Consider the following 25,437-nt stretch of genomic DNA (forward strand, 5'->3'; position numbering starts at 1 on the left):
TCATTCTTTTTAGGTTTGTGCTTTTCCATGTTCATAGTAGTTTTCATAGCTTTGAGTGGTCGAAAACACAAAAACCAGTCACCTGCGATCACTCGGGGTTCCCTTTAAAAACAAAAAATTGAGGACTACAAAGCCAAGTCACTATTGTTACTGTATCTCTTTATGAGACTCCAATGATCACTTAGCTCTGATGATTTTTCAATAGAAAAATGCAGGTGTCCAACAAACGAGACGCTGCAGGGGAAAATCAGAGGATAATCTGATGACAATTACTCCCACCAACCACACTGAATTAGCAGTGGAAATGGCCCACCCGGTCTAAAAAGGCCTGATGTCCTCGAGGAAAACATCTGCTCTCATATATTGTGCCTCAAACGCGCCTGAGGTAAAGCAAGTCTTGGACTTCCACTAAAAAATGGTTTGAGTAATCAAAGGTAAACAGCTAGAACTGAGGGCCAGGGAGTTACCTGTGCTGCAGGAAAAATAATCAATCATGTAGCAGAATGTATGACAGAATGTCAGGCTGAAAAAAAAATCAACACATTCTTAAAATCATTAAGCACAGCTAAGTTTTTTCTTTTCTTTTAAAAATATTCATTCATTGTTAAAAAGATATCAACCAAACATGCTTGTTTTTAGATAGTTACTAGGGCTGCTCAATTAATCGAAATTCGATTAATTAGACATCTCACAAAATATTATGAAATAAAACTTTAGGTTATGTATATAACCCCGGTTCCATGAGTAATATCACTCATATTACTCATAAAACCAAGGTTATATACATAACATAAAGCTTTCTTCCTGCTAAAAGAGTTATTATTTTCCCACTGTCGCTTAAAGGGGACATATCATGCTAAATCTACTTTTTTGGCCCTTAAATGCATTTTGTTGTAATTTTAGAGTGTTTAGAAGTACAGAAAAGGTCAAATTAATCTCTTCAGGTGCTCCGTAGATATCTTCATATTCTGTTTTGGTCATATTTTTCAATCTGTTTCAATTTTTCTATTCTCTATTACGTTTTTTTGAACAATAACGTCACAGTATTTGCAGCGGAACTGCCAAATTAGGACAACGACTCCAGGCCCAACACTTTGAGCAATCTGCCATTTTTATTTCTCGCTGCGATTTTGTAGTCCAAGTTACGAGAGGATGAGTCAAAATGTTTGGTTGTTGGATGTAGTAACCCACACGCTTCATTACAACGTCTCCCAGCATCAGAACCTTTTAAAAGTGCCTGGTTGAGTTTTATTTTTCACGGAAATGTGCCCACATGTGTGGGTAAGGTCATTTTTGTGTGCGCGAAGCACTTCAAGCATGACTGCTTCTGCAACCTCCACCAGTATAAAGAAGGATTTACAGAAAGACTTTGTCTGATTGAGGGTTCAATTCCTTCTATCTTTGGAGACGATGAACAGAGCACTTCGGTAAGCTGTAAATAATGCTAAAAAGTGTGATGATAAGACGTCCCTGTCATTGTTTTGTTAGCATTAGCAGTTTCACCATCTTCATATGTTAGCACTATGTGCTCGTTTCATTTTCATCTCGCTCCGCCGGGTCAGACTCTGGCTTGAACATGTAAGGCTGGATGGACAAGTCTTCTGTTGTTGACATTTTGTAAATAACGTGTGAATAAACAGTTTCTGTGCCGCTAGACAATCGTATCTCTTCTATCAAACTACAAAAATGGCCCAACAGGGTGGAGTTGAACCGAGTGTCACCTCTGCAACCTGGAGAGGGGGCGGGGTATGAAGTGTCTCATTTACATTTAAAGAGACCGCACCAAAACGAGTTGCTCTTAGAAGCACATCAGAGGTAGAAAAGGGGCCTGTGGAGCTATAATAATGAGGAATTCAGACACAAGTATTGCAGTTCCGTTTTATATAGACCACAACTGTATGATTTATATGTAAAAAGGAAGGATTTAAAGGCATGATATGTCTCCTTTAAAACTTGTTCATGTGGATCTTGTTGGGTTTTTTCCTTCTTATTATGAATTTTATATTTTGATAGCGCTTTGAGATGACTTTGTTGTAATTTGCGCTAAATAAATAAAGTTGAATTTCATTGAATTGAATAGACTAATGCTAGATTAGTGTTAATGTTAGGTTTGTGATAATGCTAGGTTAATGCTAATACTAGGTTTCTACTAATGCTAGGTTATTGTTAACACTAAACTATTGCTAACATGAGGTTAATTCTATGTTAATGATTATGCTAAGCTAATGCTAATGCTAGCTAATGTTAATATTAAGCTAATACAGTGCAACGTGGGCCAGCACCTGCATCCTCACTTGCATTTTCTTCAGGAAATGCAAATATTCTAGTTAGAGGAATGTTTCTCTGTGAAAGACTGTTATCCAGGTGTGCCCTGCTTTGTGCCTGATTTAAGAATTTAAGTTGGGATTTTATATTTAGTTTTTTGCAAATAGATTTTTTTTTTTATTTTTGGATTGAATAATTGTTGCCTTGTGAACATCTTTGGTTCTTCGGCTACAATAAACCCAGACAATCACAGCAGAACCAAATGACTATACAAGATAAAGGCATCATGTTTAGAGTAGCTAAGAATTTCTTTAGAAAGCAATCTGAATGTAAGATGAAATAGTTGGATTTTCCCTTGATTTTGCATATATTTACCATATCCATGCAGAGGGAAGAATTCTTTGTGTATTCATGAGCTTGTAAACTATAAATAAATCCCTCTTTTCTACAAACAGTGGTTGAATATCAATGAAAACATTTCATTCCAGGGCTTTAGAAAACTAAAAACCAAGTCTTTTCAAAGTAAAAGGAATGTTAAAGTCAGGATGTTTTTTTCATTTAAAACTGTCTGCCACTAAAACTAGCAAATGTTCTTACAGGTTTGAATGTCTTGCAGTGCAGAAGTCAAATGATCTGAGTAAACATTAAAATGCGTCAATCACCAAACACCAATATATTAGGAAGTCGTTTCTATTGAATGGGTTTGTTGCTATGTGCTTCTGTGCATGTATGAGGAGAAAGAAAAGCTACAATTTTTGAAAAACTGTATGAGATTAAAATTCAATTGCGGCTAATTTACAACTAATCCAAAAAAAAACAAACTGCACAAGCTTATTTGATTTTTTTTTTGCATTAGATTTATTTAGGTAAAGGCTGAAGAGGCTGTCAGCTCTATTTCAACTAATAAGAACCGTCTAAACCTGAACTTTCCCAGACAACACAACTCCTAAAGTAGAAAAAACATTTGTCAAAAGAACTTTACTTCATAAGTGACTCCACTATCCGTGCCAGCATCCCAGGGAATGAGTTCTGTCTCTAGCCTCTGGACCCAGCCACACTCCTTGGTACACAGGTCCTCTCCTGATAGGCCAACGTTCCAATCTGGACTCGGCCCAAGCATTGTTAGGAAGGACATCAGGTGGCGAGTCCGGTCCACTGAAAACTCAGCTGAGGGAGCTGCTCGCCTGTTGGGAAAAGGAATGAAAACACATCAGCAAATAAGCTACGGAATAAATGAGAGTACCATACTTCACATTCCAATTGTTGGACAGATCTGCTTTAATGCTGTTAATCCTTGACCCCAATGACGATGCTATGGACTGCAATATTCAAGCTCTGCAGTTTCCAAATGGAGTCAGAAAATAATTTATGTCCCAAACTTTTTGTATGCTTGAAATCTTGTGAGATATCCAAAAAAAAAAAGTCATTATGTTGTTTATAGCACAACAATGACATTTTCTTGCTTCTGGTTCTGCTGGAGGGTTTAATCTGTTTAAAGGAACTTTCTTATCTCTATCTGAGTAACTGAACCCCTGCTTTCTCCTGACCTGCCGCTAGGAGGGAAATTTAAAAAAAAATGTCTTGATTATAGGCGGGGCTCCTGGAGCAGTTAAAACACGCCCAGTCTATACTATAAAATCTCCGATGAACAATCTATGCTGTGTTAACTAGCAACTCATTACTCAATAAACCTGTCTATTCACTCTTCTCTCAATCCAACCTACTCACCACAGATTGCAGAGCCCATAATTGCTCATTTTTATAAAAGGGGCGGGGCTAACAGTGCTTGTTTGTGATGCAAGATGGTCCTAAAACGTCACATGATTTTATTCTCAACCAATAGCAAAAATCAATTCTAATAGCTGGGTTTCATCACATCTTTGCACTTGCAGTGTGAGCGGGTGTGTGTATGTGTGCGCCTATATGCGCGTGTGTACTAATTTCTATGCAAGTGCTACAATTAATGAAAACAATAGTAGCTCAATGCATAGCAAATGGTAAACGTTGTTAGAAGTGGTGATTTAACAGATGTTTGGAGAAAATAAAATGCATTTGTTTGTGGGAGCACATGTGTCTGTGTGTGTGTGTGTGTGTGTGTGTGTGTGTGTGTGTGTGTGTGTGTGTGTGTGTGTGTGTGTGTGTGTGTGTGTGTGTGTGTGTGTGTGTGTGTGTGAGTGTGTGTTGCTGCAAGCTAGAAATAGGATGACTTTCTAATTGTTCTTGAGATGATACTTGCAGAGTGCAGACAAGTCAATCTGGCTTTTAAGAGGCACAACAAGGAAGCCATCATTAAAACAATTATAGCATGTTCATCAATACGCTACAGAGCAATGCTATCTAATTCTCATTAGATTTCAGAATGTCAGGCATGTGTGTGATTTGTGAAAGCCAGCATCAAAGATTTCACGTGAACGTTTGTGCAAACCAAAAAGTCTGATATTGAAAATCAGATAAAAGTCATTACCACAAACACATTATTCATGAAACATCGTTTAAAACATGTTATAGTGGTACTAATGATCACAGAAAAAAATGTGTCTGTCTCTTCCACACTTTAAGCCTTGTAATCTCTTTAATAGCTCAGAAAAACACTCGGTAGATTTTGAAAAGCTTTAAAATGAAGGAAAAAAAAGATGATCGTTTAGCGTCAGCTTTAATATTCCAAATGTTTCAGGAGTTTATTATTGCATCTTAATTTCCTCACCTTGAACTAAAGATTGATACTATTTTTTATCAAGGAAAATACATAAAAGGTGCAACACTTCTATAAATGATGATGATGATGATGATGAATGACTGGTGTGTGGTTGTAAAGTATAATGCTACCATTGATCATAGAAACCCACATCATTATAGATTAATGCAGCAATAAGTTTTAAGGCTGCATTTTGACTCTTCCATGTCCTTCAGTTAGAAGTTAATGGTCTGTGGCTTCCACTGTTTTCAATGACTTACTTTCAAAGATATTGCCAAGTACCACAATTAATATTTCTAAAACACTGGATTGCCTTCAAGTGTCCGGCAGTGAACCAGCTTTCTTTTTTATTTTTGTGCATAAACCTGCAGAAAGATCATACAAACTCACATTTGAAAAGTTCAAGCATCAAATCAAACCAATGACCTTCAGAGTAAGACACAGCATCACTACCTCAGTGGCATTAGAGCAAGGCATTAGAGGCGTTGACATTATTAAACTTCATTATGCAACTGTACAGTTAATTATGGTGGCCAAGAAGGGCCACACAACACAACACACCAACAAAAGTCACAACACACCAACAAAAGCCACAACACACCAACAAAAGCCACAACACACCAACAAAAGCCACAACACACCAACAAAAGTCACAACACACCAACAAAAGTCACAACACACACCAACAAAAGTCACAACACACCAACAAAAGTCACAACACACCAACAAAAGCCACAACACACCAACAAAAGTCACAACACACCAACAAAAGTCACAACACACACCAACAAAAGTCACAACACACCAACAAAAGTCACAACACACCAACAAAAGTCACAACACACCAACAAAAGTCACAACACAACAACAAAAGCCACAACACACCAACAAAAGCCAGAACACACCAACAAAAGCCACAACACAACAACAAAAGCCACAACAGAAATGAGGGGAGATTATTTTCAAAATAAAATACTCTGTATCGACCTTCCGGGGCCTCCAGCGGGCCCATTTCATACTCTATCCAAAAACCAAGCCCATATTCAGACTCGAGGGAATAAAACCTTTCCGCTGATACCACATTTTACACAAAATGAACAATTTTTTTTGGATCTAGAGGTCGCAATTCGGACTCTACCCAAAAACCAAGCACATATTCGGACTCGGGAGAACCAGACGGTCTAACTTTTCTGTTGAAACCATGCATGGCCCGATCCGAGTACTTTTAAAATCAAGTTTAAAAGATTTTTTAAAAGGATAACCATTGAAATGTCCTTATTAGAAGATATATGCTGAACAAAATGCATTGATTTGCACCATATTTGTTTTATTAACTTTTAAAAATGGGACTACTTTGTGAAATGACGCCACTGATGATGTGATTAGCCCCTTTTAGTCCATTGAGTTCTATTGGAGTGAAGCATACAGGATCATTTAGCAGCTGGTCAACATGACCAGTTGTGCTGCTTCGGGTTGCTCTAAAAATCAGTAAAAGTTTAAAAAAATGATATAAACCTCTTGTTTACTGAGAGATGATAAATTAAATCAGTGACTTAAAAAAATATGTGGCCACAGGGGGCGACGGTTCCCACTCTGCTGTTTCGTAGACGCCATTAAGAAGAGAAAAAGAGCTCTGTGTGCATGTAAATAAAGGCAACCAGGATTCACTGATGCTCATTAGAGTAGCAGTGAATCCACAATACATCTCTAAAACTTATGGACAATAACTTATTTATCTACTATATTGTATTTTGCCATTACAAGGTAGATTCAAGAAAACGTTGAGTACTTTGAGTATGCCGAGCTTGGCCCAAGTGTCCTCTTTTTTGGAAATCAAATAATGGTCACTCTTCTTCAATAGTAAGTAAATACATAAAATGTAGCTAATTATTGTGAGATAAAATGGCCTCTACAGCATTAAATAATCCTGTTTCAATAAATTACAAGAAAATATAGTATTTTATTGAGTAGTAACAACAGCACTGTTAGTTTGTGGTTAATTTGTCCAAAAAATAGCCTAAAAAAGAACTAGGAACATTTTCCAGATTAATTTTTAAATGAATTTTTAAATTTTCTCGAGTACCTCCTGTAATGTGTTCCTGTACCCCCAGGGGTACACGCACTGGTATAAACGATACCTGCATCAATATTTAAACATTACTTTCACATTCATTAAATACAATCATAGTGAAGGCCTCATAGACCAATAAACCAAACATCATTTACTCAAAAATAAAGGAAAAATGTCGAAATTGCTATTAAAAAATGTGTTTCTATTGCCACCGTAAACCCTCTGTTTGTTGACATTTTTGCACATTGCACCATTTCTCTTCTTGTTTGTTAACAATATTCCTGGTGATATCAGAAGTAAAAACACTTCCATGCACTCGTCTCTGCGAGTCCACATCCCATGATGCAATGCGCAAACATTTCAACAAACTGAGTGTTTGCGGTGGAGAATAAATCAAAATTTCGAGTGGCAATTTCAACCTTTTTCTTTTCTTTTTGGAATACATGACGTTCAAATCATTAAAAGATTCACTATGATTTTTTCTAACAATAAATTATCGGGGTTAGCAGCTTTAAAACAATCGCGTTCTGACAATTTATTCACCACTGTATGTGATACATACTCCTCAAAAGGTTTTTAGGTTGCTATATAATATAAAATCTGTGTATATCAAAAAAAAAAATACAGAATAAAAACATTACTTTGGTGTAGAAAACATTGATCAACCTCAAAGTTACACAAGAAGTTTGCCTACTGAATAAAAAATGATCCTAAAATACATATCTGACATTACTTACAAGTTGAGCGGCTGCCATGCTGGCCACTGAGCCTTCGTTTTAATCACCGTCAGCACCTCATCACCCTGCAGAAAGGCAGACAGAAAACAGGTCACAACAAGTACCAGGACTAAATTGAAAGATGACTAGTAAGAAAAAAAAATCAAAAAGAGGTTTTGGCTGACGTGCGTCTAGGCTGTAAATACAAAAAAATGTGGGGCTTCTTCTATACTACAAAATCCTCAACTCTATGCTATGCTAACTATCTACTCAATACTCACTATACCTCTCTATTCACTATTCTCTCAATCCAACATCACCAGAGACTGCTGAATCGAGAGGTGCTAGTTATTATAGGAGGGGCGGAGCCAACAGTGGTGGTTTGTGACATGAGAAGCCTCCAAAACATCATTGTCCTCCATCTCAGCCAATAGCAAAAGTCAATTGTAATAGCCGGGTTTCAATCCATAAAGGGCAGTCACTCTTACATTTTTACAACAAAATACATCAAATAAAAATACTTTCACTAAAACTTCAACAGTTGGACAAGAATCAGTCAATAACACTACAACACAAGTCTAGTTACTCTTTAGGTGACTTTGATAAAACCAAAGTGAATTTTACAAAGCTCAAGCAAAAAAGACCCAAAAACTCTTGAATGTCTTCCAACTGACAACTCCACTACACTGACTACCACATCTATTATTACCATATTACCTATATACGGATGTAATCAGGGCTTTAAAATAACACCCGCCAACCCTCAAATGCAGGTAAAAATTAACTTTGGCAGGTAACATTGTAGCGTTACGAGCCGTTTTGACTGGTGAAGAATGAAACAAATACCACTGCGTCTATTTGAATCGGCAGGCTGCATTGTTGCCAGATTGGGCTGTTTTTTTTAGGGGTTTTGTGTGTGTGTCGACTATAAAATGTAATGTGTATCTGGCAACACTGCCGGTTGTACTAATCCTACATTTCCCATGAACACTATGCCGTGACGTGTCATTCAACAATTGGCTACGTGCTTACGTTCGCATGACTGTTATGTTCGTTATCGGAGGAATCAAACGGAATGATGATGTAAAATTAGTTAGGAACAAATAAACAAACGTGGAGATATTTATCGGGTGTTGAAAAACCTAAACTGCAAAAAAAGGAAGGCTGCTGCCGACACAGAGGAAATTAAATATAAAAGTGGATCTGAAAAGAAGTTAGCACTGATTACTTCTATTCTTTCTAACTTCAGTGTTCCAGGGATCCAATTTTCATCTGAGTTAAGATTGTTTATTAAGTTATGAGAATATAGTTATATACACTATAAAAGGTTCACTTCTGCGACACACCCAAAGTTCCATATTACACCTTTTAAGCATTGTTACAACATTGCTTGTAAATTAAATGTTTATATTTTTTACCATTTTAATGTATTTCTGCAATCAACTACATTAAAAACGACTAAAAAAAAAAAAAAAAAAAAAAAAAAAAAAAAAACACATGAAGGCTTAAATCTATTCTGTGGCACTCATAATGTAGTTTATTTTTACTGGAAAAAAAAAATGGCTGGTAGAAAATCTGGTTGCTGGTAACTTTAAGAATCTACGAGCCATGCTGGCTGGTGATCTATAAAGTTCATTTAAACCCCTGGATGTAATGTACTGACAGATTTTATCAACACTACGGTACTTAGCTATTTCCGGCAAACACATGATAGCATGCACATCTACTATATACAAATGTAGTCGAGTAGTTGACGAGTGAAATGTTTCATTCACATCTTTAGATTTTCTTCAAACTCATAGCTGTTCTCCTTTTAAGTACTTCAAGCTCCTTTGTGGCCCCAAACAGGGTTAAAGATCTGGAAGTTCCGCTTCAGTTAGCACTAAATCCAGAACTATCTCTCTCTAACTCCATCCATCTCTTGCATGCACACATGTAAGCTCAGTTTGGGATATGCCTCCATAAACCTTGTTTTCTGGTTCACTGAGGTTATCTACTACTCCTCTTTTTCCTTAGGGAGTTTACAGAAAGTTACTGAGTGTGAATTTATGTGTATACTTGTTGGCGGTTGTCTGCATGGGTCTATGTGTGTTTCTGCATGTTTTGGTATTTAAGTGTGTGGAAGTGAATTAAAAAACAAGTTCATCTTTTTGTCAGAGTCGCCTGAGGCTTGATGACTTCTTTGGCCTCAGACCTCATCTCGCTCTCTCACATTGCTCTGCAACCTGATAAAAACACACAAACACACTTATGCACAGGTGGAGGCCCTTTTAGACGATGGGTAGATTAATAGAGATAGTCAGTGGGACAGAAAGTCAGTGCCGTCTCTGCAAACTGGCATGGATTCAAGAAAAAAAGAAACATTTTAGACAAATATGCAGGCCAGAAAAAAGACAGGCAAAGAATCAACATTTTTGCATGCAGAAGAAGTAATTCTAGGGTAGCAATGGTCAGTTAAACATAAAAAACATAAACATCTTTTACTGAAGAAGTAGCCTGTGATCTATCAACCTGTTGCTTACATTTTTTCTGTTTCTTGCAGTGAATATTTTATAACCCAGAATTTTCTGTTTGAGTACGAAACAAGGAACCTAATAGTATCTTCTTAAATGTGAAGTCTGCAATATTGTTCAGAAACACATTTTGTTCTTCTAAGGGAAATGGTCTTTTCATCCTGAGAGTAGTTAATACATGATTTATTTTTAAAAAGGTTAAAAATAAGAGAATAAGAGTGGAAAGAACCAATCAGATGCCTTCATGTCTCGTCCTGCCCACGGGATTTGTTGTTTTTATATCTGATGCACGTTCAAGTTTGTGGGGGCGTGGCTTTAGACGGAGCCCCAACAGGAGCACATGGGGGGGGGGGGTGGGGGGGGAGCTTAAGGCTGGGATACACTGTGTGATTTTTTCAGTCGTTGTACTCAGCTCCAGCTGAAACTGTGCAACTCATGTGCAGAGCCTGAATGTGCGCAGCTCACAATACACTATACGGACCGACACTCTGACACGATCTGACTGCTCGCACTGCACGTTCATACACGACACGTCGGGGTCTTGTTTCCGGAAATGCAACGTACAAATTATAAGAAGAAGAACTCTAAAGTGTTGCCATTAAAACAGAAGATGAAGAAGAACCCGGAAGTGGAGAGAAATTTGCAAATCTTGGCAAAAATGCAATGTGATGGACCGGGAACATGGGAAGTACGGTCCTACAGTGTTCCCACAAGGAGCGACCAAAATTTCAAACATGTTTGATTTCCTTATGACCATACGATTGCTGATCGGGAGCTGGTGGTGAGGTGATAATCGCTTCTCGTGACCCCATGTGTACTACACAATACACAAGACTCATCCCAATCCCAAAAATAGATGCACAAGTCAAAAATCGGCTCAAAATGGGCCAAAAATCGCATAGTATTTGCCTGCTTTTAGGGGAAGTTTCATTGGCTCAAACCATGATAGCTTTCCAACATTGCAGACTGCACCTTTAAGTGGATTTTTCTTGGATATGTGATATAAATTAAGACTGCTTGATTTTAAATAGTGTAAATCTGCACCAACATATTCTATATATTTCAAAGTAGCATAAAGTTGAATATTTGGAATCACAGTTATTGACTTGTTTATTTATTAATTCAGTTTAGACTGTCAACGCGAGGCTTCTATTTCAACTAAAAGCAAAGCATTCAATTTCTGCCAAACTGCTTCCTACACTTTTAGCCTCAGACAGTATCTTGCAATGTGAAATACTTTTAAGAGGCTGCAAAGAGATGTTTATATTCCTCTGCTGGTCTTGTTTCCTAGTGGTAATTATCATAATGGCAGAAAATGACAGCAATTTACCAATGTTTATATACCCATCACTTTTTCATGAATGTTTTGAAGGAGAGATATTTCAACAGAATGAGAGAAAGGTTGTGTGTAATTAGGATGGCCAAAAAGGCAGAAAGCTGCAGTGAAAGATACGAAGAAATGAGCTTAAAGCAGTAGTAGAAAAATGGGAAATCTGATAAGATGTGAGGTTACAATATAGCAGAGAGGTTGGCATGTGATTAAAGATGAAGGGAACTCCAGGGAAGGGACGATGAGCTGGGTTAAGAGGAAAACATGGGGAGCACAAAGAAGACATTTCCTTCTGAAGGAGATAATAACAATCTGAGGTAAGGCTCGAAACGCTGCCCAAGACACTCTCCTTAGTATTGTGCTTGCACTTTTTTTTTTTAACTCCAACTTTCTTTTAACAAACTTTTTCCAACAACTCCAAAGAATGTATCAACTCATAAGACCGGAAACACAAACTTTTTAATTAACTTGCTGTTGTTAAATACCCCGGAGATGCTTTCTTTTAAGCTGCTTTTCGTCAATATAGAGCTCTCACAGACATTGGTAATAAATGACAAATATAGCCATAGTTAGTGCAGTACACACATTTAAATGCATTTTTATTAGATGTGCACCAAACCTTTTTCCCTCTATTTGCTTATTGATTTATGTTTGTTGATTTTTTTTTCTTTTCAATTTAACCTTTCATCATCAGTATTGATTAAATAAAGTAATTTGTCTGTCTAACCTCTGACTAGATTGTTTATCTGGGAAACCAAGCTGAAAAAAACAATTAAAATATAGGCAAATAATTCAATTTAACATTAACTTATCCTTATCCTAGTGTTGTATTCAAGACTACTTATCCAAGACCAGAATGCACCGAGATTGACACAACAACAAGAGCGTTCTCCCTTTAATTTCAGTTTTCTTTTAAATATATTTGACAGACAAAAACAGTGTCTACAACTCCTTCAAAGAATAACATGCAAAAATCTCAAATCTTGACAAATTTGTTTAACTAAATTCTCTCAAAAAACTAAATCCTTGCCTTGTGTCTGTAGAGTCCTGACAGTCTGAGACAAAACCAAGACCTTTAAAATGTCTCAAAACGACTACAACATCATTGAGTTTATAAAGTAACCAATCCTTTAAACAGGCCTCAAATCTCTGGATTAAATGAGCAAAGGATAAACTAAACTTAGTAGGGGCAAATAATAAAATGACCAGTTTCTACAACATGATGACATTAAAAGAAAGATTAAAAACTGGGTGCTGGTAAAATGGTGGAATAAAGACGACCACAATTGTGGCATTTTCCAGTTAAATTGAAAGCTTTTAATTGTCCGAACAACTTTGAAAAATGTTTGTATGTCAATTTGTTGAGAAAAATTATGGAACAGAATGAGTGTGGAGCTAAAACAATGTTCAAACATAATTCAGTTCAAAAACAGGTATAAATAATTATTTTCACAAGGTACAGTAATCAATCTGTACCTTGTTGTTTTTATGTTTTGATGATTAGCTATGGACTTTTTAGGGGTATGCTACGAAGCGAGATTACTTCTTATCGCGCTAACTTCCGGGATTTAATCAGTGTGTGCTGTCCTACGAAGCCCGCTAACGTCCTATGGAGCTAAATCGCCATGGTAACTTAGGCTGAGTGACTAACCTGGTCGGGAGCAGGTTTTGTTATGGCTAGGATCTTAGCAAGTGCTTAAGTCCCGCCTCTTGACCAATCAGTTCTCTTAGAAAGCAAGCTGTCCAATAAAAGATGATGTGTGAACACGTCACTGTGTGGATCTGATCTGACAGCTGACATGACAGAGAATAGTTAGACATCAATGCAATCCTTTCATTTACCAGTGACATCCTTTAGGAAACATCTAGATTTATATCTGATGGACTGATCTATATCAGCTGATGAAGCCTGTGTCTTCGTATGCTCGGACGGGTGAAGTCATTAATAAATTCATTCATTCATTCATACGCTAGTGTGGCTGACAGCATCAGCAGGAACACACTACAGTGAAACAATGTGCTCTCATCCCCGTGTGTGCGATAAATAGGTTTACTTGCATAGAAAAACATGTGTGCTGCAATAAAGGGAAACTGATCATAGCTCTGTCCGATTAATATCATGAATAATCTCAGGCTTTTACGGATTTACAGAGTCGGCGATTCACTGCCAGCATTCCCTCCTGGTGTGTGCTGCACTAACACTGTTGCTCTTCACTGTCATCATGGATTTAAATTCATTATATTTGTTTAAGATGATAAGCTGTTCTTTCATTGTAAAGACGGTCGCTCTGCCAGGTTCGCCAGTGATTGGTCGGACGCTGCAATCTCCACCCTTTTTTTGTGAGCGTGTAATTAAATTAATTAGCGTGTTGTAATCGACCTTCGTAGGACAACGTCTCTCTGACAGGGAATGTTTGGAGATTAATCCAGGATATAATTATCTAGCTTTGCAGCATACCCCCTTTGTGAATACAGTATGTAAATTGTTCATTTAATGATATTTGGGTAATTAATTGTATTATTAGTTATACTTAAAAAAACAAAATCGATAGTGATTAAAGGGGCAGGATTAAATACTCCTTTTTGCACATGTAAGTTGAGAAGTTTAAGTATTTGTGGATCATATCAATGGTCTATTTCTGATGTTGCAATTCATTGTTCTCATTTTTTGTTTTCTTTTTTGTTTTGTTTTTTTAGCTAACCCGCTCAGCGCGGCACCGCCCACCCCCCAGGCGAAAGCCACAGCCCCCCCGCCAGCATCCCGGGCCGACAGGAGCAAAGGGAAAAAGCGGGAGAGAGACATGGAGGCCCCCAGCCACAGGGACAACCTCATTTTTTGTTTTCTAAAGTGTTGTTCTTTCATCATTTTACATGTTCAAAATAAAGACATCAATCACACGGGTGGCAGATCAGACTTTCCAGGAAAAAAAAATCTTGTGCAGGCTGAGGAGTTGTCTGTAGTTGCCTTATATATATATATATATATGTCATTTTCATGTAGATATAAATTATTTTTACCATGTAGTCCAAATCTGCACCAATGTATGTGTACAATTTATGTTACGGTTGTATTGCATGAGCTGGTGTGAATTTTCAGAGCTATACGAGTCCAGCACTTTGTCGTCGCTTCATCAGATACTTGTGTTAGTTCACAAATTAGACTTGTAAAGAAATGACAAAGGTTAGTAAGTGACACCGCTGGTAAACACTTAACTCCTTAAAGGTCCCATGTCATGCTATTTTTCACCCATCTCTATTTGTTCTAAGAACCCCAAAAACATAATGTTTGAGGTTTATTTTCCCAAACTCGCCTGTTTTCCAGAGTTTTAGCCTCTGAAAAGTCACTTTCTGATCAACTCTACACAAACAGGCTGATTTGCGTCCTACTTATGCATATTCATGAGTGGGTGTGTCTATAGAGGGGACACTGACTTCCTCCTCACACGGTGACGTAGGGCCAGAGGACGGCCCCGCCCTCCTCCCACCCACTCCGTAGCCGAGCTCATGCTGCTTTATAAACACGTGACAGAGCGTGGGGGCGGGGCGTTCGCCGGTACATACATAGACTGTAAAAAATACATATATAGCACTGCGCGAAGGACGCTGAAATGCTCACCTTCGTGGGTGTGTCTGTTTACATGTCAATCACGACAGAGAGCTTCCTGGAGGCGTGGCTTCTCCAGCCCTGTGCCACGTCAAATTTGTCATCAAAGTGGGAACGCTTCATCAAATTGGAGCGAGGTGTTTGGGCTCACCCTGCAGTAAGAAAGGAGCAAATCACCCTCTAACTAACCATTGAGGGAATCAATGAAAAAACACTTTGGGCATGTGTATGAAGCCTAAATAACACTTTTATCATGTTTAAAGCACAGAAAAGTTGATTTAGCTTAACATGGGCCCTTTAACTGACGTGACTTACAGCTGTCTATGCAGCATCAGAGCTAAGACTTTGGAATCACGACAATCCAGCTGATGGATGGGAAAGTGGCGACAGAGTAATTTAGAGTGAAAGACAGCAAAGCATTGTGATGATGAGAAAATGGACTCAAATGAAAAGAGAAAGGAAAGCAGACTCAAACAAGCTTTTCAGGGGTGCAGAACACCAGGGTTTCCTTCAGTCACATGGCTTCACTTTTGATTCAAAAAATCATTTGAGTCACAACTGAGGCAGCACTAGATTAAACAAGAACACTTACCTCATAATAAATCAAAATCAATGATATTTGTTAAACTCAGTCACCGATATAATACGTTGTGCCTGCCTGACTTGGTTTCACAAACTTGTCACGGACCAATTCTCTTTGGGCTGCCAGCAAGTTCCCCAACTATTTAATGAATGTTGTAAGTCCAATTCATTTTAAATATTATAATCAAAGTCCATGTTTTTCTAAAAAAATACAGTAAGATGCCAAAAGTTTGAATAAAAAGCTCTACATTATGTGGACAATAAACAAACAAGCAATGTTGTTGCTGCGTTCCTTTTGTTTTATTAACCAAAAAAAAAAAAATACTCATTTATTCATGTTTTAGAGATAATTCTTGACGTGTTTTATTGGATTTTAAATTGCCTATTATACTAACACTGAACCTTAACTAGAAATGTTTACCAGAATACAACAGCATGTTACTTCAGAAGAATAAATCGCCATGTTATTCCTCACAGTGGACAAATTCTGAATTTTCAAGTGCCAAGAGGCTGACTGATGTAAAACTGTCACAAAGGGAATAAAAAGTAGGGGTGTCCCGATCCGATATTGGATATCAGTCATATATTAGCCTGAAAACTAATATCAAATTTCCGGATTCTTTGATTTTTTTTTTTCTTTTCCACCAATTAATTTTTTCTTTATTTTATTCAATTGGAGAATACTGTAGACATTAGGTTGAAGGTTAAAACGTATGTAACCAATTGGTTAATAATAAATGGGTCAGTTTTTCTCATACCTACTGTTGTTGACTATTGTTCTCTGTTTGAGTGACATCACTTGATCAAGTCTTTTCTAACATTCCACACTACAAAATAAGTAATTATTATATTTTCATTAAAAAAAAAAGTATGTATGATTCATGCTGATATCAGATCAATATCAGTATCGGCCGATACGCAAGGCTGCAATATTGGTATCATATCAGAAATGAAAAAGTTGTAAGTATGGGTAGATTCAATCTAGTCTAATGATATCACACAAATCTTCTTTTTCTTCTACAAACTTGTTAATACCAATTGATCCTAAGAGCAGTAATATAGGTTAGGTTATGGTTTATGTTTATTAAAGCTTTTCATTCTTCTATCAGTGCTGTATCCAGAATGAAATCAATTTTGCTTTTCCTTCTTTCAAAAATTTAATCTGAGAATACTGTATGTTTGTAATCAACACTTTCTTTACTGGATATATGGATACATTTTGATATTATTCTTCATCGCTATTGTGATAAACGCTCATTTAAACAGACACAATGACAGCCTACATAACGTTTTAAATTCTGAGTCCAGGCTTAATAACACCCCAGGCAGTGCAGAGTGAAGTTTTGTCAGCCAGGACATAGTGACATGAGACTCAATTGTCCTTCCAGTGTTGGACTAATAAAAGTAAATGAGTCTGGGGACTTGGGGAAATGCTGACTAATGAAAAAAAAAAAATAAAAAAATAAAAAAATCAACACTGCATTGATAAAGTTACAGTTGCAAAGAGGGTCATGAAAAGCTGGACATATTGGTCACCATCTTGTATCCAACCTTTTTACACATACCAATAGACACCTTGATGAAGTTTCATCAAAAACAGAATACACAATAAATTAAATCCCTGAAGAGCGTGAGAGAGAGAGAGAGAGACATTAAAGTACCATATGTCTTATAGGATACCATTATTATTGTGTTGTATATTTCACACCTTCAAATACACCATTTGATCTGAGTAGAATATTTATCAACCAACTGTGACAGGAATATAATGCCAGGAGGCGAGATGGATCATCTGTCCAATTATGTTGTAATTTACTTTTTCCTCCAGCGAGCTGCTGTAATTGTACCGTACAATATAACATCCTGTGATCCTCCTACAGCAAAACCATTTCAAGTAAACACACACCATTCATGTATTTTTCCAAAGGGCTCAATGATAGCAGATCAGTCATGTAAAACCTGTCGTTTTCATGGAGGACTGATCAAGTCCCATTCAAATGCTCTGAGTCAGAAAGAGGGGAAAAAAAACCTATTAATCTATCTATCTATCTCTATTGTATCTGTATGTCTGTCTATCTATCTATCTATCTATCAATTGTGTCTATTTGTATTGTGTCTATCTATCTATCTATCTATCTCTTGTGTCTATCTATTCTATCTATCTATCTATCTATCTATCTATCTATCTATCTATCTATCTATCTCTTGTGTCTATCTATGGTATCTATCTATGTATCAATCTATCTATCTATCTATTGTATCCATCTATCTATTGCATCTATCTATCTATTGTATTTATCTATTGTATCTATCTATCTATCTATCTATCTATTGTATCCATCTATCTATTGTATCTATCGATTGTGTCTATCTATCTATCTATCTATCTATCTATCTATCTATTGTATCTATCTATCTATTGTATCTACTGTATCTATCTACTCTATCTATCTATCTATTGTATCTATCTATTGTGTCTATCTATTGTGTCTATCTATCTATCTATCTATCTATCTATCTATCTATTGTATCCATCTATCTATTGTATCTATCGATTGCGTCTATCTATCTATCTATCTATCTATCTATTGTATCTATCTATTGTGTCTATCTATCTATCTATCTATCTATATTTACTGTTTGATGGCATTTTTTTTGTTTTTCTTATGAAGAACTTGTCACACTGGTTGGACTGGTCACTAGAAGAAAGATTTCATATTTGTGTCTATTGGTGCCCTGTTAGTTGTGTTCATTGGGTATTAATTCTATCAATTAGGTTTGTTTATAGCTGTAATTATGAATTGATATTCCTTTTTAATTCTAAATGTTGATGGTTTCCAACTGAGACAATATAATGATGGTAAAAGTGCTGGGATAATGTCTTACCATTATGATGCACATCCTGAGTTATTTAGTAGCGTGTTTCCTGCATGATGAACGAATATAAATGGGTTTATCTGCTAGTTGAAATTTCTGATCATCATCATGTTTTCTTGGAGAGTAAAAGAAGAAAAGCGCATTTGAAGGCCAGGATCTGCTCTGAAGCACTCGAGAACAATGACAGTAAATGTGTTGCCTTTAGAACAGGTTTGGGAATTAACAAAAGGTTTTAAAGACTGTTATCCAGCAGAAAATTAAGACACTCGTAAAAGACACCTTGAAGGCTTTTGAAATAGACTCTCAAGTTTCGATCTGAAGCATCATTATCAACATCTAATAGAGGTCAGCAAACGAAAGAGAGGAGAAAAAGTAGAGAATGTCTGATTACAGTGAATATTTGGTACCCTGCCTTGTGTAATCAGGTTTGTCTTCCACGGTGTGTCTTCTTCATCATCCTCTCACCTCATAATTCTTTCCACATCTTTGCTGTAGCGATGGGTGAATGACTTTTATTATATCTGTGCAACCACTCGTGGTATCAAGTATGCCTCACTCGCTTAGTCATTTTTGCCATATAAGGAGAAAGGAGGCTATGACATGTTTCAAGGTTATAAATGTAGTCCTAGTCAAAGCATGCTAGATAATTGATCAAAAGTTCACTTTGTTCCCTTGTTGTAATTTGGAAAGAAAAAAGAGGCAAAGGTCATTGAGCACACGGAACTGCTAGTCTGCCTTTGGGAGCAGTAGTAATGATTCTGAAAATGACCTTTGGCAAATTCATTTTAGTTCCATTTTGTTTGTCTGACCAAGAATTAGTTTGACTAAAAAAAACTGTTAAAAAAAACTCAAAGACATGGACCTTGTTCCAAGGAAACTTGTCAAAGAAATTTGAAAAGAAGAGAACATTTTCTATAACTTAGCTCAGTCACTGTACTTGATCATATCTGCCCATAATAGTTTAAATAATAATAGAGTGAAACTGATTGGCAAAAAATCTTTATCAGGCATGGAAAATACATTATCCAGACCAGGTTGGCATTCAAAAATAAACTTTACAGGAGCTCTGAAAAAAGTTATTAGAAGAAACATTATTCAGGACATTTGTTTTTTCAAGGGCGATTGAGTACATCTACAAAAAACATACGTCTTAGTCATATAGATTCCTACCTAAACTATTGCAATCATATATTGAAAATCTGTTTGCACAACAGCAACAACATGCAAACCATGTGTGCTGTTGTAGAGGAGGTTCCCAGAGAAATGGCTTAACTTTCCCTTCATTCGTGACCCGCTGTGTCACTTTGCCCTACAGATGTCATTTCTGCTAAATGTTAAAGCAATTGGTGAAGCCTAACAGCAGAAAGCAAAGGTCACTACACCCACCTGTATTGAGTTTATATTGTAGTGTGCACGATTGGATGATGTCTCAGAGATTGATATTATTCACTGGTATTATTAATAGACAGCATGAGGGCTGGTAAATCCTCACGTTGTCTCATAAAGACACGTAGAATGAACAATGCTGTTGCATTGTTTATTGTTTCTGTAGGCTCTATTCTATGTAATTCTCAATTAGTTACTTTTTATAAAATCTTGTATCTCTAATGGTGAGGATAAACTGAATTGGAATAAAGAAAAAAAACCTTAGTCTTTTTTTCTTGGTCTTTTGTTTCTTAATTACACTTTCTACAAGAGCAAGCACCAGATATCCTCTTTGCCAGATATTGGGTTAGGCTTGGACGATATGTATATCTCCATTAATAACCATACAGTAGGCCTGAATGTATTTTTTGTATTTTTTTTCACAATGAAATGTGCAATCCAGATCTGATCCGGCTGAAGCTTGTTGGCGTAATTGAGGAAACATAACTGAGTCAAATTTAATCAAACTTTCTGGATACAGCCTATATCCAGGATGTTCTGATCTCGGAGGCGTTTCCTGAACAAACCTTAACAACTTCATGCTGTTTATTCTTCTAGTACAAACTGGCTGACTTTTACTACATCCCTGTTGCCGCTGCTGCAGCTGCAACTGCAACGGGCACTCGCTCGCTCACTCTCTCTCTCTCTCTCTGACAACATTTCTCCGCGTTGTTGCTATGATGACACAATGTGCATCATGACAAAATGAGTGATCAGAATGATTCAGTGTGAGCAAGAACGATTTAATGTTAACATTTTCAATAATCCACCTGGTCTAATGTAACGAAGCTCAATTTTGTGGCGGCATGAACCGGGAAAAATCCACAATTTAGCTGTATCATTGTTTAAGCCGCAGGGTTCAAAGCGCGAGAAAAAAGTAGCGGCTTATAGAGGGTTTTCACGTAGCACAGCCAAAAACATGACAATAGTTCACCGTTTCCTCTCAAAATTCAGGATTTGCTCTTTTGTGTGCTGTTTGTAGACCGGCTGCTTAGCTCCAAAATGGAGACTTCCGGGTTGATGACGCGCCGTGAAAACCCTCTACAGTCCGGAAATTACGGTAATTAACTGAGGAGATATTCCTAGCCAGCACACTGTTATTGCTGCTTACATACAATCTCTACACAAATCCGATGTAAACTGCAAGAGAAATGGCAAAAAGAAAAGCAGAGACCTAAAGAAATAAAAAAGCTAGTCTGGGTGAGGAAGACTATATGGAGCAGTGGGAAAGGTGGAAGCTGGGTCAGAAGAAGAATAAAGGAAGGAGAAGTGGGAGGTCGGAGAAGAAGTGAAAGTGTAATTGCTTTAACCTTGAGCTAAGCTAGGGTGGAACTCAGTCAAAGCAAGTGATAAATTCCATACACTCAACCCTGTCGGAGGAATAAAACCACCACCCAGACGGATTTTTGTTTATGACCACTTGGAAGAAAAATCATGGAGGAATGACAGAATAGACTCAGTTAGGCTGTGGTGAGTTTCAGAGGTACCAGGAGATGCCGTTAAATAGATGAGAGAGACTCGAGGGGATGCTCAGAGGCTTGGCCTGGGAGATACATCTTGCTTGTCTTACCTGTCCGATGTTTATGAGCTGTGATGAAGTGAATACCAGAGTGGGAATCGAAGAAATGACTGGTAACATTGCCAGCATAAAATACATTAACAGTTATTTTCTTTCTCATTAAAGATTCATAAGGCATATTGCTGCCACAGAGGAATGCTCTGAAATGGCTGGTACTGTATAACCCAGGGGATGACGAAACATCAGGTTTTAGGAAAAATAAAGCTCCTATGTTGACAGTGTGAGCTCCTATCCAATGTTTTCTTTCTTCGTATTTGGTTTCAGCTGCAAAAATTGTGGTCTTAGAATTTTTATGTGTTTTTGCATTTGTATTGATTATTCATTTTTAATCCTTATTTAAGGATTAATTTTTTTGGGATTTTGTGTACTTGACTATCTCACAATGGAGAAATTAACTAACCATTCCTTGGGGAACAGTTGGCAGCCATTTTACGGTGCCTGGAGCTGTTCGGGGTTAAGGGACTTGCTCAAGTGATGGCCCAGGTGAGGCTCAAACCAGGAACTCTCTGATTACAAGGCCAGCGTCCTTAACCACTAGGGCATCACCATTTTCTAACCGGAAATGATAAAAATTAGAAATAAATCTATTAAGGAGCCAATAAATCAGTGTTTTTTTAACCTTGGGGTTGGGACCCCAAGGGTTGGTCACTTGGAGTTTTAATGGGGTCGCTTGAAATTTCAGAAAAATGTAAATAGTTTTTTTACATTTCTTTTTTGGTTCTGTTTTTTCATTAAAACAACACGCAATCTTAAACAACTGTATTTTCAATATTCTCACAGTGTGAATTACAAATGTAAAATGCAGTATAAGAAAATTTGAGCTCAAACATGATCTAGAAAAAAAATTCCACTTATTTACAAAATGAGATTCTTTCAAATGTGTGTTATCACTCGTTCATTCCATCATAATGTTCTATAGTTGTTTCTAAATAGTTTTCTAAGCAAAATGTTGTCGTCTGACAAAAGGGGGGTACTTGGATTCAGAAATAAGAGAAAGGGGGTACCAAGAAAGGTTGCGAGCCACTGATTTAAGCAGCATGACATTTTTTTCCTGAAGCTAAATCGTATACAATTCTTAAGCTTCACATCTCGAGACATCTCAGAACAAGAAACCTTATAGTCACTTTATTTCTGTTCGCTGACCTTTTCAAGAGTGAGTCTCGTTCCTAAAGTTTCAGAAGTACAAAGTGAGTTTTCGGCACTGAACACAAAACTAAAAATAATTAAAGGTGCGACTGCTGCTTTAGTATTCTCGTCCTCTCTACTGCATGTGTCCTCATTGCTGAATGGTAATTATCTTGTCACAGCTCGGTGTAGATGTAACACAACGGATTACAGTGAGGCTGATGGGTGGAATATAGACCTGGCAGCAGCATCCCTAATGAACAGGGATGTGAACTGATGTCAAGCAGCTGTCTCACAGCCCAGGCCAACCCATATGTTAGCACTCACACGGGCATGGAGGTTGGGCTGGTTAGAGATCATCCAATGTGTGGCTGATGACGGTTTAACAATGTAACAGCTGGGTTACAGGTCACATCCTTTTTTTCATTTAATTACTATTATTTTATGTACAGAGATGAACAGTGTGGGGTAGTAGTGGTATCTGTTAATTCATATGAACTTATGTTTCGTTAGGATAAGTGTTTCACAATGATTCATTATATCTTGAGGGTCTATCTTACAAAGTTAGTACAACAGGCCACATTTAAGTAAAAAGAAATTAAGCACTACGAGATTAAAGTCGTACTATTTCAAGAATAAAGTTGTAATTTTATTAGTCGTAATATTTCTAGATTAAAGTCGTAATATTTTAAGAATAGAGTCGTGATTTTATGAAAATAAAGCCATATCTTAAAAAACTCGTAATAGTACAGTGCTCAGAATTCCCTGTTAAAGTGAACGCAACTGATAACAGTGTGGTGATGATGGGCCATATCTGAAACCTAAATATAAGTACAGTATAATCTCAGTAATCTTGCAAACAAGATCCCGTTTGCATTTAATTTTATTCTCCTAAAATGACAACTTTAATCTCGAAATATTGCGACTTTAATCTCAAAATGTTATGACTTTAATCGGATAAAATTACGATTTTATTAAGATACGACTTCATTCTCATAAAATTACAACTTTATTCTGAAAATATTATGACTTTAATCTCATAGTGCCCAGATTTTTTAAATTTTAATATGGCCCTAATACGCTTTCATATTTTTTTAAACTAACCAATTATGCGAAATAGGGATTTTTCCATTTTTCAAACTAATCCAGAATCAGTGTATTGATCCAGATCCCCTTCAAAATTTAATGGAATCTTCCACGGCAGAAGGTCTATCTTTAGTTAAAAAAAAAAAAATCAGAATCTGTGAAGTGCTTCTGACGTAACAGTGCTAAGAAACAAATAAATGAGAAACACAAGTAAATGTCGACTCAGGACAGTCCAAGTTTAAAGGGCGACCTCGTGACTCCAACTAAGTTACAAACAAAGGGAACATGATGAACTAAAAGAGATATACTGTATCTACTCCGGTATGGAGGGAAAATTGTGTCTTTATTATTCGATTAAAAAAAACTACTTTTCAATTACAAAAAAAAAAACAAAAAAAAAAACACAAAGAACACAAAAAAAGTTTACTTAAATCTAAAATAAATATTTTTCAATCAAAAAAAAAGTGTTCAAATGCAAAAAAATATTTGTAGAGCCAAAAAGTTGCATTTGAACCCTTTTTTTTCTTTCATTTCAAATTTATTTTTTTTTATTTTTATTTTTGATTGAAAAGTTTTGTTTTTTGATTGAATAATAAAGACACAAATCTTCCTCCATACTCCGGGAGGACACTTTGAGTAACCACTGGGGCACCAAACAATGGTTGGATGAAACTGAAACAAACAGTTGTAACACTTAGACAAAGTAGACATTAAAATATATATTTGTAAGCACTTATTAGGAATATTTGCATTTGAAAAAAGAGATTACTTTTAGAAGAAAAAAAAAAAACAGAATTAGAACTGGATGTATGGGATGTGTAGGTGGTTAGAGTCACATGAAAGAATCGGCCTCATTAGACCACTCCCAACATATTTACCTGCTAAGCTTACAACATATAGACGCATCCCTCCATAATTGATGTCACTCAGCGTTTTTATGTGTGTTTCTAGTAATTCTTCGCTGGTTTGTGACCCAAACTCAACCCCCACCCCCCTCTTTTGATAAAAACTAATCTCTCCTCTCTACACTAATGAGATTGGAAGGAAAATAATATTTGGAATTAAATATCTTGATGGGAAGTTTGTAATTAGCTCCAAAAAAAATCAGTTCCAAATTTATCAAGTTGAATCTCACCCTGAGCGTCTCAGGAGGTAATTAGACATTCATGTTGTAGTTGTGATTACTGATGAGACAAAACATCAGTAGAGAGAGAGAGAGAGAAAGTGGCCACTGTTTGTCTCCACTAGGGCCACAGCTGACAAACAACAGGTGTGGACCAGCATCTCTGTGTTCTTTTATGGATTTTAATGAATACAAATGGCCAATTAGAAGAAGGAAAAAGCCCCCAAACACACACAGGCATAAAATGAGATACAACAGATGTAAAAAAAAAAATAAAATAAAAAATATTAAATGGGTTTCCTGAATGCTGAAAAACACTTTGACAAATGAAAATAATTGTGAACAAAAACGCAGTGAGTAGTAGCAAGCATTTACTTTACTATGGTTTCCATCTGAACACAAATACATGTGTAACTTATAGGGATGCAACGATTCACTCAACTCCC

General features: G+C 36.7%; 1 protein-coding gene across 1 annotated transcript in view; it reads right to left on the reverse strand.

Moving 5' to 3' along the window:
- spon1b (spondin 1b) overlaps positions 1-25,437 on the reverse strand; it is a 98,460-nt gene that overhangs the window by 19,189 nt on the left and 53,834 nt on the right. Inside the window, exons 7-8 of the mRNA XM_028450051.1 lie at positions 7,769-7,833; positions 3,248-3,449 (exon numbers count right to left, since the gene is read on the reverse strand). Coding sequence (XP_028305852.1) covers positions 3,248-3,449; positions 7,769-7,833 — 267 coding nt within the window. The remainder of the gene's footprint in view (positions 1-3,247; positions 3,450-7,768; positions 7,834-25,437) is intronic.

This window comes from Gouania willdenowi, chromosome 6 (assembly GCF_900634775.1).
Source record: "Gouania willdenowi chromosome 6, fGouWil2.1, whole genome shotgun sequence".
NCBI lineage: Eukaryota > Metazoa > Chordata > Actinopteri > Blenniiformes > Gobiesocidae > Gouania > Gouania willdenowi.